Source organism: Narcine bancroftii, chromosome 1 (genome assembly GCF_036971445.1).
Source record: "Narcine bancroftii isolate sNarBan1 chromosome 1, sNarBan1.hap1, whole genome shotgun sequence".
Lineage (NCBI taxonomy): Eukaryota > Metazoa > Chordata > Chondrichthyes > Torpediniformes > Narcinidae > Narcine > Narcine bancroftii.
In genome coordinates, this window is record NC_091469.1 from 384306526 (window position 1) to 384322154 (window position 15629).

General features: G+C 42.4%; 1 protein-coding gene across 4 annotated transcripts in view; it reads left to right on the forward strand.

Moving 5' to 3' along the window:
• tmem245 (transmembrane protein 245) overlaps positions 1 to 15629 on the forward strand; it is a 120771-nt gene that overhangs the window by 7155 nt on the left and 97987 nt on the right. For 3 of the 4 annotated variants that reach the window (XM_069913543.1, XM_069913540.1, XM_069913542.1), the window contains one exon: positions 8211 to 8328. The exons of the other annotated variant lie outside the window; for it this stretch is intronic. In XM_069913543.1, the coding sequence (XP_069769644.1) occupies positions 8211 to 8328 (118 nt within the window). The remainder of the gene's footprint in view (positions 1 to 8210; positions 8329 to 15629) is intronic. 4 annotated transcript variants of the gene reach the window in all.

Genomic DNA, 15629 nt, shown 5'->3' on the forward strand with positions numbered 1-15629 from the left:
TCTTGTATTAGATCCCGATATATTTTTATTAGGGAACATGCAATCATTAATCGATTTAGGTTTAGAGGATTATCAGATTTCATTTATTTATTTAGCTTTAGTTGTGGCTAAGAAATGTATAGCACTTACTTGGAAAGATAGAAATATACTAACTTTAGATAAGTGGTATTTGGAAATGAAATTTTGTTTGACTATGGAAAGGATATCTTTTTCAATTCAGGATAAGATGTCTTTTTATAAGTTAAAGTGGACTCCGTTTGCTAATTATATGCATTTAAGTTTGATTTAAATATATGTTTAAGTGTGATATTTTAGTATTGACAATATTTTTTGTTGTTGTTAGAATTGTTTTAGGTTAAGTTTTATCTCTTTTTTTTGTAAGTGGGTATTTTTTTTCATATATAATATTGTCAATTTTATTAACTCTTCACTCTTTATTTTTGGGGGGGAGGGTTGGACTAATTTTAAGTTAGACTATTAATATTGTGTTACAATTAACGGAGGGGGGGTTATTTTGTGTAGTTTTCTGATGTAATATCGCTGGATGGGTCACGTCTCCAGAATGGAGGACCATCGCCTTCCCAAGATCGTATTATATGGCGAGCTCTCCACTGGCCACCGTGACAGAGGTGCACCAAAGAAAAGGTACAAGGACTGCCTAAAGAAATCTCTTGGTGCCTGCCACATTGACCACCGCCAGTGGGCTGATAACGCCTCAAACCGTGCATCTTGGCGCCTCACAGTTTGGCGGGCAGCAGCCTCCTTTGAAGAAGACCGCAGAGCCCACCTCACTGACAAAAGGCAAAGGAGGAAAAACCCAACACCCAACCCCAACCAACCAATTTTCCCTTGCAACCGCTGCAATCGTGTCTGCCTGTCCCGCATCGGACTGGTCAGCCACAAACGAGCCTGCAGCTGACGTGGACTTTTTACCCCCTCCATAAATCTTCGTCCGCGAAGCCAAGCCAAAGAAAAAGAAATTGTAATCATACCTTTTTAAAATTTTTTTCTATTTTTATTTAAATGTAATTCTTTATTGTATTCATATTATAAAATTTTAAATAAAGTCTTAAAAAAAAAAGGGAGACAAAAGAGCTAGAGAAGAAAATGTGTCCAAAGAGACCACTTGCTAATCATTTGTGCACAGATCATTTGCGTTCATGAGTTGTGTGAATACAGTAAATGTTTTAGTCATTTGAGATATGATTAATGTATTGGATTCAAATGTCCTAAACATATTAGTATAAACAGACTTGCATTAACTGAACTTTGAAGGTGTAACTTGGCTGGAGAAATTCCATAAAAAGATATACTGCTGGACCCCTACTTATGATGGGGTTTGGTTCTGCAACTTGTATCATAAGGTGAAATTATTGTAAGTTGGGGTCTTCCTGTGCAGGTAGCTCTCTGACCCGATGTTCCCGCTCCTGCCGGGAGCCTGAGATGACGCTTGGTAACTAGAGGCAGCAGCGTCACTTCACAACCTCTGTTGTGATTTGGAACATGTGCAGATTGCCGTTGCTCTCGCTCCCTCTTTAATATCTCCCTCCCCAACAACAGCAACCTGAGTATGTGTTCCAAATTACCATTTTTAAAAAATGGTGTTGGGTCCAACAAAGCACGATTGGGAAGCGATCTTCGTGCGCTGATTTGACGGAAGCATTTCTTTCAGAGAAGGAAAAGCAACCACGTTGATACAGGTAGACTCCAACTTACCTTTATTCACAATGGATTCTGATCATCTTAACTTTGGAATATCGTAAGTAGGAGGTCTGTCTGTAACAGTAAACATGCAGTGGCTAACATTTAATGCTGTAGCGGTCTGTGGAGATTGAGCCGGCACATTGTATGGCGTGCGCGGTCGTAAACAGCAGCATAACACACTGTAACATGTCCCTTAACACAGCGAACCAGTGCGGTTGAAAGCTGGAGCAGTACAAGACCAGCAGCCCTAAAATGGCACTGGCCAAGCTGCAGTTGTCAGAAACATCTGTCCCACCTGTGCAAGGTTTTCACTCATTTGAATGAATTTAGGTTGACCATCAACCCAGCCAAGTGTCAATTCGTGTCAGCAACCATCGACAAACACGGAGCAAAGTAACTACTGGCAAAGGTCGAGGAGATCCAAGTGTTCACTAAGCCCAGCATAGTTAAAGGCCTACAGGAGTTTGTTGGAATGGTGAACTTTTATCGCCGGTTTCTACCATCAGCGGCTCGCATCATGCGACCCCTCTTTGCCCTGGTGTCAGACAAGGCAAGGGATGTTACTTTGGATGAAGAACCTTTGGCAGCATTTGAGAACACCAAGGAAGCACTGGTTAATGCTCCATTGCTGATCCACTCAAGAATGGATGTCACGACAGCCCTGACAGTGGATGCGTAGTTGGTGGCAGTATGGCAGTAGGAGGGGTGCTTGAACAGTACATTGCTGGGCATTGGAAACCATTGGCTTTCTTTAGCAATCACGAAAGACCATCAGAACTCAAGTACAGTGCTTTTGATCAAGAATTGTTGGCACTGTACCTAGCTATCAGACATTTCAGGTACTTTCTAGAAGGCAGGCATTTCACGGCTGTTACAGACCTCAAGCTGCTTTCCTTTGCCTTCACTAAGGTATCAGATCCATGGTCGGCTTGTCAACAGAGACATTTATCATATATTTCTGAGTTCACGATGGCAATCAAACACATCTCAGGAAAGCCCAATATAATGGCAGGTGCACTGTCTTGCCCGGCCATACAATCCATGCAGACCTTTGCCTATAGGGTGGACTTTGTTGCACTTGTGAAAGCACAACAGGCTGACAAAGAAATTCCATGTTACAGAACAGGGTCCGAGGGAGCTCAAACTCCTGTGTGACGTATCTACAAGTCATCCTTGCCCAATCATTCCGGTGGCCTGGAGGTGGCAGGTATTTGACGCGGTACACAGGTGGGCACATCCATCGGTCAGAATGACTCTCTGGATGGTAGCTAACAGATTTGTGTGGCATGGCCTTCAAAAACAGGTCAGCAGTTGAGTGAAGACATCCAAAGTCCAGCAACACACAGAAGCCCCACTATAATCTTTTGAGATGATGTATTAGAGGTTTGACCACGTTCACGAGGGCATTGTAGGCATCCTGCCTGTGTCATGTGGTTCCTGTTTTCTTCTCACTATAAGTGGATTGGGCCACCTGGTGGCCAGAGGTGGTTCCACTGGCAGACGTGACTACCAACACCTGCACCAGGGCCCTCATTTCCGCTTGGATAGTGTGTTTTGGTCTGCCAATACTCATCACATCTGACAGGGGTGCCCAATTCTCGTCAAGACCTTAGTCAGCAAAGGCCACCAAGTTGCACCACACAACTGCATACTATCCACAATCCAATGGACTTGAATCTGCCTTTATGACATGCCTGCAAGGACCTAACTAGGTTGATGAATTGCCATGGGTCCTCCGGCATATGAACAGCACCTAAAGATGATATAGGTGCGTCATTGGCAGAGCTGGTCAATGGCATGCCCCTGATGGTTCCAGGAGAATTTGTATCAGACTCACGAGGACAAGAGGAGACGCCTGCAGTGGACCTAAGCAAGCTCCGTGAGAAGCTCGGTTCTTTAGCGCCCATACTGATATCTCAACACAGTCAGGCCAGGTTCTATATACCCCAAAACTTGCAGACTGAAAGAAAGTTTTCATACAGAAAGGAGTGCACTGAGCACCATTCCAGTGTCTGTATGAGGGTCCCTTTGAGGTACTAAGATGCAATGGTTTGATGTACATCAGAGGTAAAGAGAAAGCTTTTGCAATTGACTGCCTCAAAAGCTGCCTATCTGGATCTGGGAGCACCAGTTGTGGTTCAGGTGCCTTGGCGGAGAGGAAGGCCACCCAAGCAAAAAAAATATACAGACTTTGGGGATCTGCAGTGGGATTGCTGGTTCTGGGGGCGGGGGGGGGGGGGAGGGGAGGGGTTTCATGTGGCGACTCACTTTCCAGCAAGTGAACTAGCTCCCAAAATGGTAGACATGCTGTGGAAAATGCAGGAAATTGACCTGCATCCAACACAGCTTTTTATCTGAACTGATTACCTCACTGATGGCGTCAATTCCTGTCCATGTGACAGAAGCCCAAAATGCAAGCTTGGAGGTGTCAATCTTGCACTAGACGCCACAGTGTATACATCAACTCGACAGTTTGTACATGATTCCACATCGTGTACACTGACGTCAATAGTAGCTCGGTATAGAATCTAAACATAAAGGGAAACTAGAAATGTGTAAATTTTCTCGATGGTGGGCAGAGTTTTGCCTGTGATGAACTGAGCTGTGTCTCCTACCTTTTACTGTAGTTTCTGTTCAGGCATATTGGTGTCCCCATACTTGGCTATCTGGTCAGCACATTTTCCACCACATTGTAGAAGTTTGCCAAGGTTTTTGATGTCATACCAGACCTCTGCAAACTCCTGAGGAAGTAGACGCACTGATGTGCTTTCTTCACAATGACATTTGTATGTTGGGTCCTGAAAAGGTTCTCTGGAATAGTGAATACCAGGAATTTAAATTTTCTCACCCTCTCTACCTCTGATTTTCCTCCTGACACAGTAATCGTACACCTCTGGTTTTCCGTTTATATAGACTAGTTTTGGTGACATTGAGTGAGAGGTTGTTGTAGTATACCATTCAGCCAAGTTTTTAATCGCCCTCCACAACAATCTATTCGTTCCCTACCTCACACCCATAACCCTCCAATTTTTCTTGCATACATGTGCCTAAAGTCTTTTTAAATGTCCTTGTTGTATCAGCCTCCTCCACCACTACCCTGGCAATCCATTCCATGCTTCAATCACAGTAAAATTTTTAAAAAAATTACTTGCCCCTGACATCTCCACTAAACTTTCAAACTTTTCTCTATTCACTTGAAATAGATGTTCTCGGTATTTGCTGTTGTTGTCCTGGCAAAAAGGTGCTGGCTGTCCACCTGATGTTCCTTATAATCTTGTATACCTCGATTAAGTTACCTCTTTTGGGGGAACTATATATATAAAAGTGCTGTAATTTCTACATTATCAAACCAAAATATATACAAATAACCTTTAATCACTTTAATCACATGTGAATTGTTCGATTACAAATGTGAAACACATGTGGAGCACAGGGGCAAATAAAGGAAAAAAAAGTGTCTTTGTCCCAAATATTATGAAGGGCACTGTATATTCCCTGAGAAAGATGCATAGGGACTTCAGAGAGCTTTGGAGAAGTTAAGAGAATGTACAGATAGAGATGGAATACAATGTAGGAAAATTTGAGGTCATCTCCCTGAGACAAAACTAGAAAGACTGTTTTTAAAAGTGTGTTTAATAGTCGTTTATTTTCAGAGGGACCTGGGTGTCCTTGTAAATGCTGTGGTTATAGCAAATAGTTAAATAAGCCATTATTGCAAGAGGACAAGAATAGAGATGATTTATTTCAATTATATAGGGCCCTTATAGCAGCATATCTAGACTGTTAAGTACATAAGGTAAGGATGTGGTTAAACACCATATTGATTCGTCGGCAGCTGGTTTGCCATACAAGGAGAAATCAAGCAAACTAGGCCAACTCTCTCTTCAGTTGAGGTGCTGCCATTGAAAAGTGCAAAATTATGACAGCAAATGTTTCCCTTGACTTGGGTTCTGAGAACTTTGGTCCACAATCTCCAAAGGAGGACAGGTGAAAGCCCCAGATATTAGATTTCCAGGGATGTTGGTCCCAGCCTGATTAGAGCGAAAGCCATCCTAGCAGAATAGTTCCCTCTTTCTTCAGTACTGGTACTAATGTTGTAGAAATTTACTTCTGCTGTTCCAGTCTTTGAGCCACACCAGCTTATGGCAACTCAACATCAGTCATTTTTCTCTCCAACCTTCAGTGCAAGACCCTTTTGTTATTCAGTTTGGGGAACTGAATTTGGACATTGAGCTTTGGGATTGAATTCTGTGGATTGTATTTTTGGACTGACTGACATGACTGAGTGACCTGGGGTCTTGGGGGATTTTTCTCTTTGTGAATATTGGACTTGATGAAGCATGATGTTATTATGGAGTCGCCCAACCCTGACTATATATTGGTGGAAGTAAAGGCTAATTGAGTTGCTCAAGAGGCTTGAAAGCATGAAAGCAACATTGAGACAACATTGTTTGACTGTGTCACCCAGGATCAGCAGCAATGAGCCACCAGAAACAGTCGCCGATCCAAAGTTCAGATTCAGGCAGAAGAAAAACCCACTGATGCCAACCAACAGTCCTGTTTCTAAACCCATATACCTTCTTAACTGCCCAATGAATTTGCATGGAATCCTTGAGGGATAGATGGTCTTTGAACCCAAGATCCCTCTGTTCCTCCACACTGCTATAAATCCTGCCATTAACCACGTTCTCTGCCTTCAGGTTCGATCTTCCAATGTGTATCATTTCACATTCTGCATCCTTTTGTAACCCATGATAACCTTCTACACTATCCACAATGCCACCAACCTTCATTTCATTTGAAAACGAAATAACCTGGCCCTTTATTTACTCGTCCAAGTCATTTATAAAAAAATCACAAAGATCAAGAATCCCAAAACAGATCTCTGCAGAACGCCACTAATCACCAACCTCCAAGCAGAACACATTCCATCTACTACTACTCTCTGATTTCAATGCTCAAGTCAATTCCAAATGCATGCAGCCAAGTTTCCATGGATCCCATGCGTCATAACATTTTGGATAAGCCTTCCATGGGGAACTTTGTCCAATGCTTTATTAAAATCTATATCCATTGCTCTACTTGATCAATTTGCTTTTTCACCTCCTCGAAAAATTTCATGAGGCATTATCTGCACCTCACAAAGCCACACAGCTATCTCTAATAAGACTACATGTCTCCAAATGCTCATTAATCCTATCCCTAGAATTCTTTCCAACAGTTTGCCTACCACTGATTTAAGACTCACTGGTCACTAATGTCCAAAATTCTCTCTGTTATCTCTCTTAAACAAAGGAGTTGCATTTTCTATCCTCCAAATCTCTGGTACCATTCCAGTAGTCAAGAAGGATATAAAGATCATTGTCAATGCCCCGTCGATCTCTTCCTTGGCTTCCCATTAGTAACCTACAATATATCCCATCAGGCCCTAGTGACGTACCTGTGCTACTGCTTTTCAGAAGCTTCAATACTTCTTACTTAACCTCATCATGCTCCAACACACCAGCCTTTTCTCACATTCATCAAGGCTCCTCTCGTAAACACAGAAGCAAAGTATTCATTAAGGAGTCCCCTAACTCCTCCATATCCAAGTGCATGTTTACCCCTTATCATCCTCCTTAATCATCCTCCTGTTCTTCAATAATGTATTAAATGCCTTGAGGTTTTCCTTAATCCTTCTTGCCAAGGCCTTCTTGTGTCCCCTTCTAGCTTTTGTAATCCCCTTCTTAAATTCCTTCCTGTTACTTATAATTTTCAAGAGCACTGATATGTTTGCTAAACTTTAAGTATGCTTTCTTCTTCCACTTGACTAACTGTACAACCTCTCTTGTCAACCATGATTCCTTTACCCTACCATCCTTTCCCTGCCTCAGTGGGACAAATTTATTCAGAACCTTGTGCAAATGGTGCGTAAACATCTATTCCTTAGTGAACCAGTAGCTTTTGATGAGGAAGCTATAGAATGCTCCCAGGAAAGTGGTCCCTTCCTGTTTCAGACTTCCACATGTACTGCCTCATTGGGCTCCCTCTCCATGATTCTCTATTATTACTATTGTGTTACAATTTGTTGAATTCAAAGGTTGATTTTAATTTCATCAGTAAATGTATTAATAATTCAAATATTTAGCAATGCTTTTGATGTTCTGATCTGTTTTCTCAAATATAAGGTGAAAAGCTAGTATTTTGTCACTACCTGTCACTGTCTGCATATATATTAAGCAATCAACAATTCCTTTACACAAAAATTAGGGAGAATTGCTTTGTTATTTCATTTGTTGTCAAATGCTGAGAATGTTTTGCTAAAGATGTCATATTATAAAATATTACATATTGATGATTTATATTGGTAGTTCATTTTGTATTTTTCAAGAGGTTATCTTTATTTGCAGGCAATGACCTTTTGGCAAAAAAGTGATCAAATTTAAAGTGCGAAGCTCTCTTGGTCCAGTAAATTGATCTCTGACATTAAGAACATAGTTAAAGCAATCATCTTTAACTTGTTACAGGTCTGGACCCTCATTGTTGGATATGTGTTGGCAGTTTCATTTAAGTGGAATACGAAAATGGAGCATTTTCTTAAAACAATCTCTGTTCCAGTTTGGACAGTGCTTCTCTTTTACTTGGGTAAGAAACCTTTTTACTAAATATTGTTGAGTTGAGGGATCAGGTCGAGAAGAAGAGAGAGGTACACAGACAATTCTGATTATCCAAAATCGGATTCTCTGAAATCCTCATTTATCCAAAATTTTTTTGAGCCAAACTGACCTCACAGATTGGAAAAAAAATTCATCTGACATGAAATTAGAACGATTGTCCTCATTTCAGTTAACTCCATCTCCTCTCTCTTTTCCTTTCTTCTTTTCCTTCCCCTATTGACTTTTCTCTCTAACTCTCCCTCTCAAACTGCGGGCCACTGTCTCCCAGCCATAAGCAGTTGGAAGTATCTCTTGTCTTGGCGTCATCAAGGAGAGTAGCTTCCTGGGCAGGAGTGGGACCTTGGGCTCAGTGGCATTCCCTCCCTCCCTCCTCGGTACAGCAGAGCTCCCCGACACCGACTCCAAAATCTCCCCATGGTCTACTATCGCACATCCACACTGGACTCCCTAGTATGCGTGTGTGGTAGGCTTAGGGATGGATTTGGAGTCGGGACTCTGGCTTCAGGAGCTGCAGTGACCATAGAGACAGTGAGTGTTTCACTGGCCTGGGAAGCCTCCCCAGGGATCGGCAGCAGCAGTGGGCACATGTTGGGGATTGGCTGCGGTTGGGAGGTCTCAGTGATCAGCGGTGGCCAGCACTTTTTTTGTGAGAATTAAATATTATTTTAATGCTTAAAAAGCCTTCCCTTGTTGTTTGTTGTTGTTTAATCATTGATAGAAGTGATTTGCTTTTGCTACTGGCTGTTTTTTAAAAAATGACCAGTTCTCCAAAAAAAATGTTCATCCAACATAGGCCCAGTCAGATAATCAGTTATACTGTACTTGAAGAGTATATAAAAAAAAATGCAGGAAATTAGGAGGGCTAAAAGAAGGCGCAAAATTGCTTTTGCTGGCAAGGTAAAGAAAAATTCTAAGGACTTTTACAAATATATTAAAAGCAAATGTATAGTAAGGGACAAAATTAATTCTCTTGAAGATCAGAATGGTGAGTTAGAAGAGATGGGGAGATCTTAAGTTTTTTGCATCTGTATTTATTCAGGAAACTGGTAGAGTCTAGGGAAGTGAGGTAAATGAGCAGTGAGGTCATAAAAATCCATACAGATTGAATAGGAGGAGGTGCTTGTGTCTTAAAGTGAATAAAGGTGTATAAATCCCCAGGACCTGACAAGGACCTTGAAGAAGGTTAGTGCAGAAATTGCAGAGGCCCTGGCAGATATATTTAAAATGTACATAACCACAGGTGAGGTGCTGGAGGATTGTAGGGTAGCTCTTATTGATCCCTTGTTTAAAAGAGGCTTCAAAAATAGCCCAGGAAATGTTTGGCTGGTGAGCCTGACATCAGTAGTGGGCAAGTATTGGAAGGTGTTCTAAGAGATCAGATATACAAGTATTTGGATAGTTAGGGACTGATTGTGTTGGGTATAAGCCTGCCCTCTGTTGGAGATCATGATGCCCTGTGTGTCAGTAGCCATGTTAGTCTAATAGAAGTAAAGGATGAGAAAGCATCACGTCTCCGAGTCTTCATTGTGCGAGTTGTTATGAGCACAGATGACCCCAAAACCTAGCAGCAATAGATATTCACAAGACAAATGGTTACTTAAACAAAAGCTGTTTTTAATTATCTTTAAACATGAAAACAGGATCAAACTTTAACTTATTACTATTCTTTCTTTGGCTTGGCTTCGCGGACGAAGATTTATGGAGGGGGTAAAAGTCCACGTCAGCTGCAGGCTCGATTGTGGCTGACAAGTCCGATGCAGGACAGGCAGACACGGTTGCAGGGGAAAATTGGTTGGTTGGGGTTGGGTGTTGGGTTTTTCCTCCTTTGTCTTTTGTCAGTGAGGTGGGAAACATTATGCAGCCAGTACTCTCTCTTGTATGGACCACAAGGTCTTTGACTAGGCTGAACTAAGAACTCACAACCCATCTTCAAAATGTTTTTTCCACAAGCTTGCCAGCTTGTCATGTTCCAGTCCCAGCTGCTGCTGTTGAGCTGTAGAACTGAAATTTCTCTCTCTCTCTTTCTCTCAGAAAACTACATGACCCTCTTAGAACAGCGAACTGCATGCAGACAGATTGTGGCTGTGGACCTAATCTTCTAAGTTCGTTCATCTGTTGCTTTCCAAAACAATAATCCATTACTCCACAGCATGTCCAATTAACTGTCTGGCTTGAGCAGAGCTCTGGCATTTTAAATGAGATCTGTTTTGAAGTGTTTGTATGTGACCTACACTAAAAAAAAATTGCCACAAATTATATCCTTTAAAAACATATCTATATACAATACAAAATTTAACATAATTTGTCACAGAGTGCATATGTAACAGCGGCGACGAGGATGGGAATGAACCCTACACGTACTCCGTGCACCGACCGTGAGAAGGAAAACAACAGAAGAAAGGTAGAAAACTATTACCTAACAACCCCAACAAATTCCCACCAAAAGATCAAGGTGAAAGCTCACCAAGATGGCAGAGAGAAAGTTCAGGGAATTCAATGATGTAGAAGAAAGTTGGACTAACTACGTAGAATGGTTTAACCACTACTGTGTAGCCCACAATATTGTAGAAGGTCCAGTAAACCACAAACACGCCCTCTTTCTCAGGAGGCAGCAAAACATTCGACCTTCATAAGACTTTGCTGGCCCTGGAGGATCCAGGGATGAAGACATTCAATGAATTATGCACAGCTCTAAAGAACCATTTAAGCCCCAAACCACCAGTTATGGCAGAAAGGCATCGATTCTATAAAAGGAGTCAAGGACCAGGAGAAACAGTAAGCAAATACCTGGCATCGTTGTGCAAACTGGAGGTGGTGGAACTAGACCTGCTGTGACCTGCCCCGACCATCCCACCCCTCAACCCGAGTGAGGGGGGTGCAGGGATAGTCGCAGTGCCGAGCAGTCCAGTGAGGAGTCCATTAATTGAGACACGCAGTGAAGATGGGCAGCCGCCGCCAACTTGACCACCGACCTGACTATCTATGGGTCCCGAGCAAGCACCAGCACAACAAACCACGTCGAGGCAGTCCAAAAGAGAAAGAAAACCACCTGGAGGCTTTAAGGACTAAACGCCCTGATTATTATTAAATACTTTCCCTTTTATAATTATTACTCTTGGGATGTATTCTAATTCTCACTTGTAGTTCTGGGCCCGATGTAATCTTATTAGTTCGAAGGCGCCCAGCATTTACTGCACAACTGAGGGTGGGCGGGGGGGAAGAGTGTTGTGTATAAGCCCACCCTCTGCTTGTTATCATGATACCCACGTCATGATGTCACCCTTCCATGTATATAACCCCATGTGTCAGTAGCCATGTTTGTTTATTAGAAGGATGAGAAAGCATCACGTCTCTGAATCTTAATTGTGTGAGTGTATACACAACAGTGAGCATTAACCACAAGTGAATGCAATTATGCCAATCTAGAAAAAGAAGGATTGGCAATAATTTTTGGTGCAAAAAAAAAATTCCACCAATATCTTCATAGAAGAAAATTCACCCTGATCACAGACAACCAGCCTCTTAGTTTAATCCTGGGGCCACACAAAGGTATACCAGGATTAGCTGTAGCCAGAATTCAAAGATGGGCCATGCTACTAGTGGTGTATAACTATGATAGAAAACATAAACCAGGAACACTCAACAGCCATGCAGTTGCCTTATCACGCATTCCACTAATTGAGACAGAACAACGAGAAGAAATTATTAAACGGACAGCAGAGACAGCACCATCAAGCAAGACCAACTTCAACAACAGCCCATTACAGCTCAGATGATCTCAAAGGAAACCTGAAAAGAGGCAACATTAAGCAAGATCCTATACTTCACCCTTAATGGATGGCCCAAATTTGAAGTCATCCCAGAAAATCTAAAACCTTACCAAACACGCCACCAAGAACTATCAGTCGAAGAAGGATGTTTACTTTGGGGTACTCATACAATTATTCCAGCCAAATGGAAAACTACTATGTTATCAGAACTGCACCACAACCATCCAGGAATGGTACGAATGAAGGCACTGGCCTGGATGCATGTCTGGAGGCTCTCCATAGACAGAGACATTGAAACAACGATAAAAGAATTCAAAGTATGTCAGTCAATGCAGCCAAAAATGCCACAAGCCCAAGCTAACCCATGGAAATGGCCATCCAAACCCTGGCATCAGATTCACGTAGACTTCGTTGGACCATTCATAGGTGAGACTTCCTAACAGCTGTGGATGCATACTCCAAATGGCCAGTAGTTTCACAACTGAAAAACACCAAAGCAGATCCCACGATTGACTGTCTATGAGCTATCTTTGTCACTTACGGATTGCCTCGTGAATTAGTTACGGACAATGGGCCTCAATTTATATCAGAACATTTAAAAAAAAATTATGCATGACTACAATATCAGACATATTTTGTTCGCACCCAAGCACTAATGGGGAGACAGAACATTTTGTACAAACATTCAGAAAACCATGAAACTTCTAAATCCCTCTTGGGCACACAAAATTGCAGATTTCCTATTGGGGTACAGAAACACGTTGCATTCTACCACAAAATACACCCCAGCAGAACTAATGTTTGGCCACTACCTGTCCACATTTCATCCAGATCTGGTTTTCTGATTGTAAAAATCAGCATTGCCACAAACCTCACCTAGAACGTTGGAAGTGGGCGAGAGAGTTCTGGTACAAGATTATAGACAATATTAAAAACCCATGGGTGGTAGGAGTAATCTTACAAAAACTTAGCTCCTACTCATTCTCTGTTTTAGTGGGGGACAGATTGTGGAAGCGACACATTGACCAATTATGAGCATTGACTGACACTAAGGTCCATGAACTGCCTCATGAACTGGAGGAGGTGGAACCAGACCTGCCGTGGCCTGTCTCGACCATCCCATCTCTCAGGCCGAATTGGGGGGGGGCGGGGGCGCAGAGATGGTCATGGAGCCAAGGAGTCTAGTAACTGAGACATATAGCTAGGAGGGCAACAAAGACGGGCAGTCACCGTGACCCGACTATCTACGGGTCCCGAGCAAAGACCGGCAAAGCGACCCATACCGAGGTGGTCAAAAGGGAAAGAAGACCACCTGAATGCTTTAAGGACTATGTGCCCTGATTATTATTGAATACTTTCCCTTTTATAATTACTCATGAGCTGTATTCTAATTCACACTTGTAGTCCTGTGCCCGATGTAATCTTAATAGTTCGAAAGGGCCCAGTCAGCATTTATTGCATGGTGGGGTGAGAGCGTTGGGTATAAGTCCACCCTTTGCTGGACATCATGACGCCCACGTTGTGTTTAACAAATTTTGTAGAGTTTATTTTGAGGAGGCTACCAGGAAATTTGATGAAGGAAAGGCTGTGGATGTTGCCTTGACAGGGTCCCCCATGGGAGGTTAGTCAGGAAGATTTGGTTGCTCGGTATTCATGATGAAGTAGTAAATGATAGGAGAGTGAAGAGTGCAGTTGAAGAGAAGGATCTGGGAATATGGATAGATAATTCCCTGAAAGTGGCATCATGGGTAGATGGGATTGGAAAGAGAGCTTTTGGCATATTAGCCTTCATGATGTACAGTACAAGTCTGAAAATCTGAAGTGCTCAGGGATTGGGTTGGTCTGGATTTTCCAGATTCTTGGCAGTACTTTTCAAATTTAAGAGGGAATAAAGAAGAGATGAACAGGTAAATGTTGATATCTTACTCATTAGTATATACAGCATGCTTCATTTATCAAAACAAGCAGTTTTAAAGAAAAATAAAGTGGTTGCTTGTTGCCGCTGTGCATCTATGTCGCTTACTTATGCACACAAAAGCCTACTAAATTTAAAATGTTTGAGAATTTTCAAAAAGTTTGGATTGTTAGGTAGTCTGGATTTCTGGCAACTGGATTTTTGGACTTTTACTGTATTTAGTCCAGAAGTTGGGATGTTATGGTAAAGTTGTATAAGACAATGGTGAGGCCAATTTTAGAGTATTTTGTTCAGTTTGGTCACCTAACTGCAGGAAAGATGTCAATGAAATTGAAAGAGTGCAGAGAAGATTTGCTGGAATGTTGCTAGGACTTGAGAAACTGAAGCCCCTTTCACACTTGCATCACACTAAACTGGCTGTTCATTATCCTGGGATGAGAATGGGGGTTTGGTTTTTCACACTTGGCCACTCCTAATTGGGACTCTGAATGTTTTCATACTTGCAAGGAGCCATCCCCGGGTTAGGACTGTTCTGCCTTCTCCTGGTGATGTCATGATGCATTGAGTGATGGTGAACCTGCCCTAAATCCTGATCAATGTATTATGATCTTACATAGAGTATTCATAGAGAGGTTTCTCTGCTGCAAGGCATTCTGGGAAGTCAGATCTGCCATTGCTTTTTTCCCCACGGTCTTTATAAATTGTATACTATAGCGCTACCAATTTTTCCACGTTGCTTAAAAATTGTCCGCTATTGCTATTTATTCCCCCCCCCCCTCTCTTCCCCCCCCCCCTCGAGGCTGTTAATTCACGGCATGAGATTATGTCATCTGACGCCGGCATTGAGCTGATTTTGCTTTCACACTTGCCGCTTTAAAGGCTGATTGGCACTTGCAAGTTTGAAAGGGGCTTGAATAACAGAAAAGGTTAAACAAGTTAGGACTTTATTCTCTGTTGCATAGAAGAATGAAGGGAGATTTTATAGAGGTATATAAAATTATGATGGGTATAAGTGAAGTAAATGCAAGTAGGCTTTATTCCACAGAGATTATTCAAGATTATTTTCTTATAATAAAACAGGAAATGTGATATTATATAGAAATTTCTTTAATCTGCTGTAAGACAGGAAAGTTGACCAGCACCCCTTACAGACAGAGAAAGAGAATAAAAAGAGACCTCCCACCCCCACCCTCACAGAGTCACTGAGTGTCCATGGATTTGCTTCCAGAATGCCTGCTGCCTCTGAAGTCTTCTGTCCAAACAATCAGCAACCAAAGGTCCAGATACAAACCTCTGACATGAACAGGAAGCCCTCAGCACTCTTGGCAGCCTCGCGTCCTGGATCTGATGCCTGGTGTGTCTTCAGCCAGACTCTATCAGTACTCAGCCTTGTGTGAGTCCCTTTGCTGCAGCCTGCGTGGGTTTTTTGCCTCGAGTCACCAACAGCTTGCCGCCTGTGTGTTCTTCAGCCTCCGAGCCCCTCGCCGGCCCTCCGCTGTAGTCACCGTCCCATGAGCTGTCTCATCTGCTTCTCCTTTTCAAACAGGGGATGTTTCCCTGTTTTCTGGTGCCCTGCACCTGTCC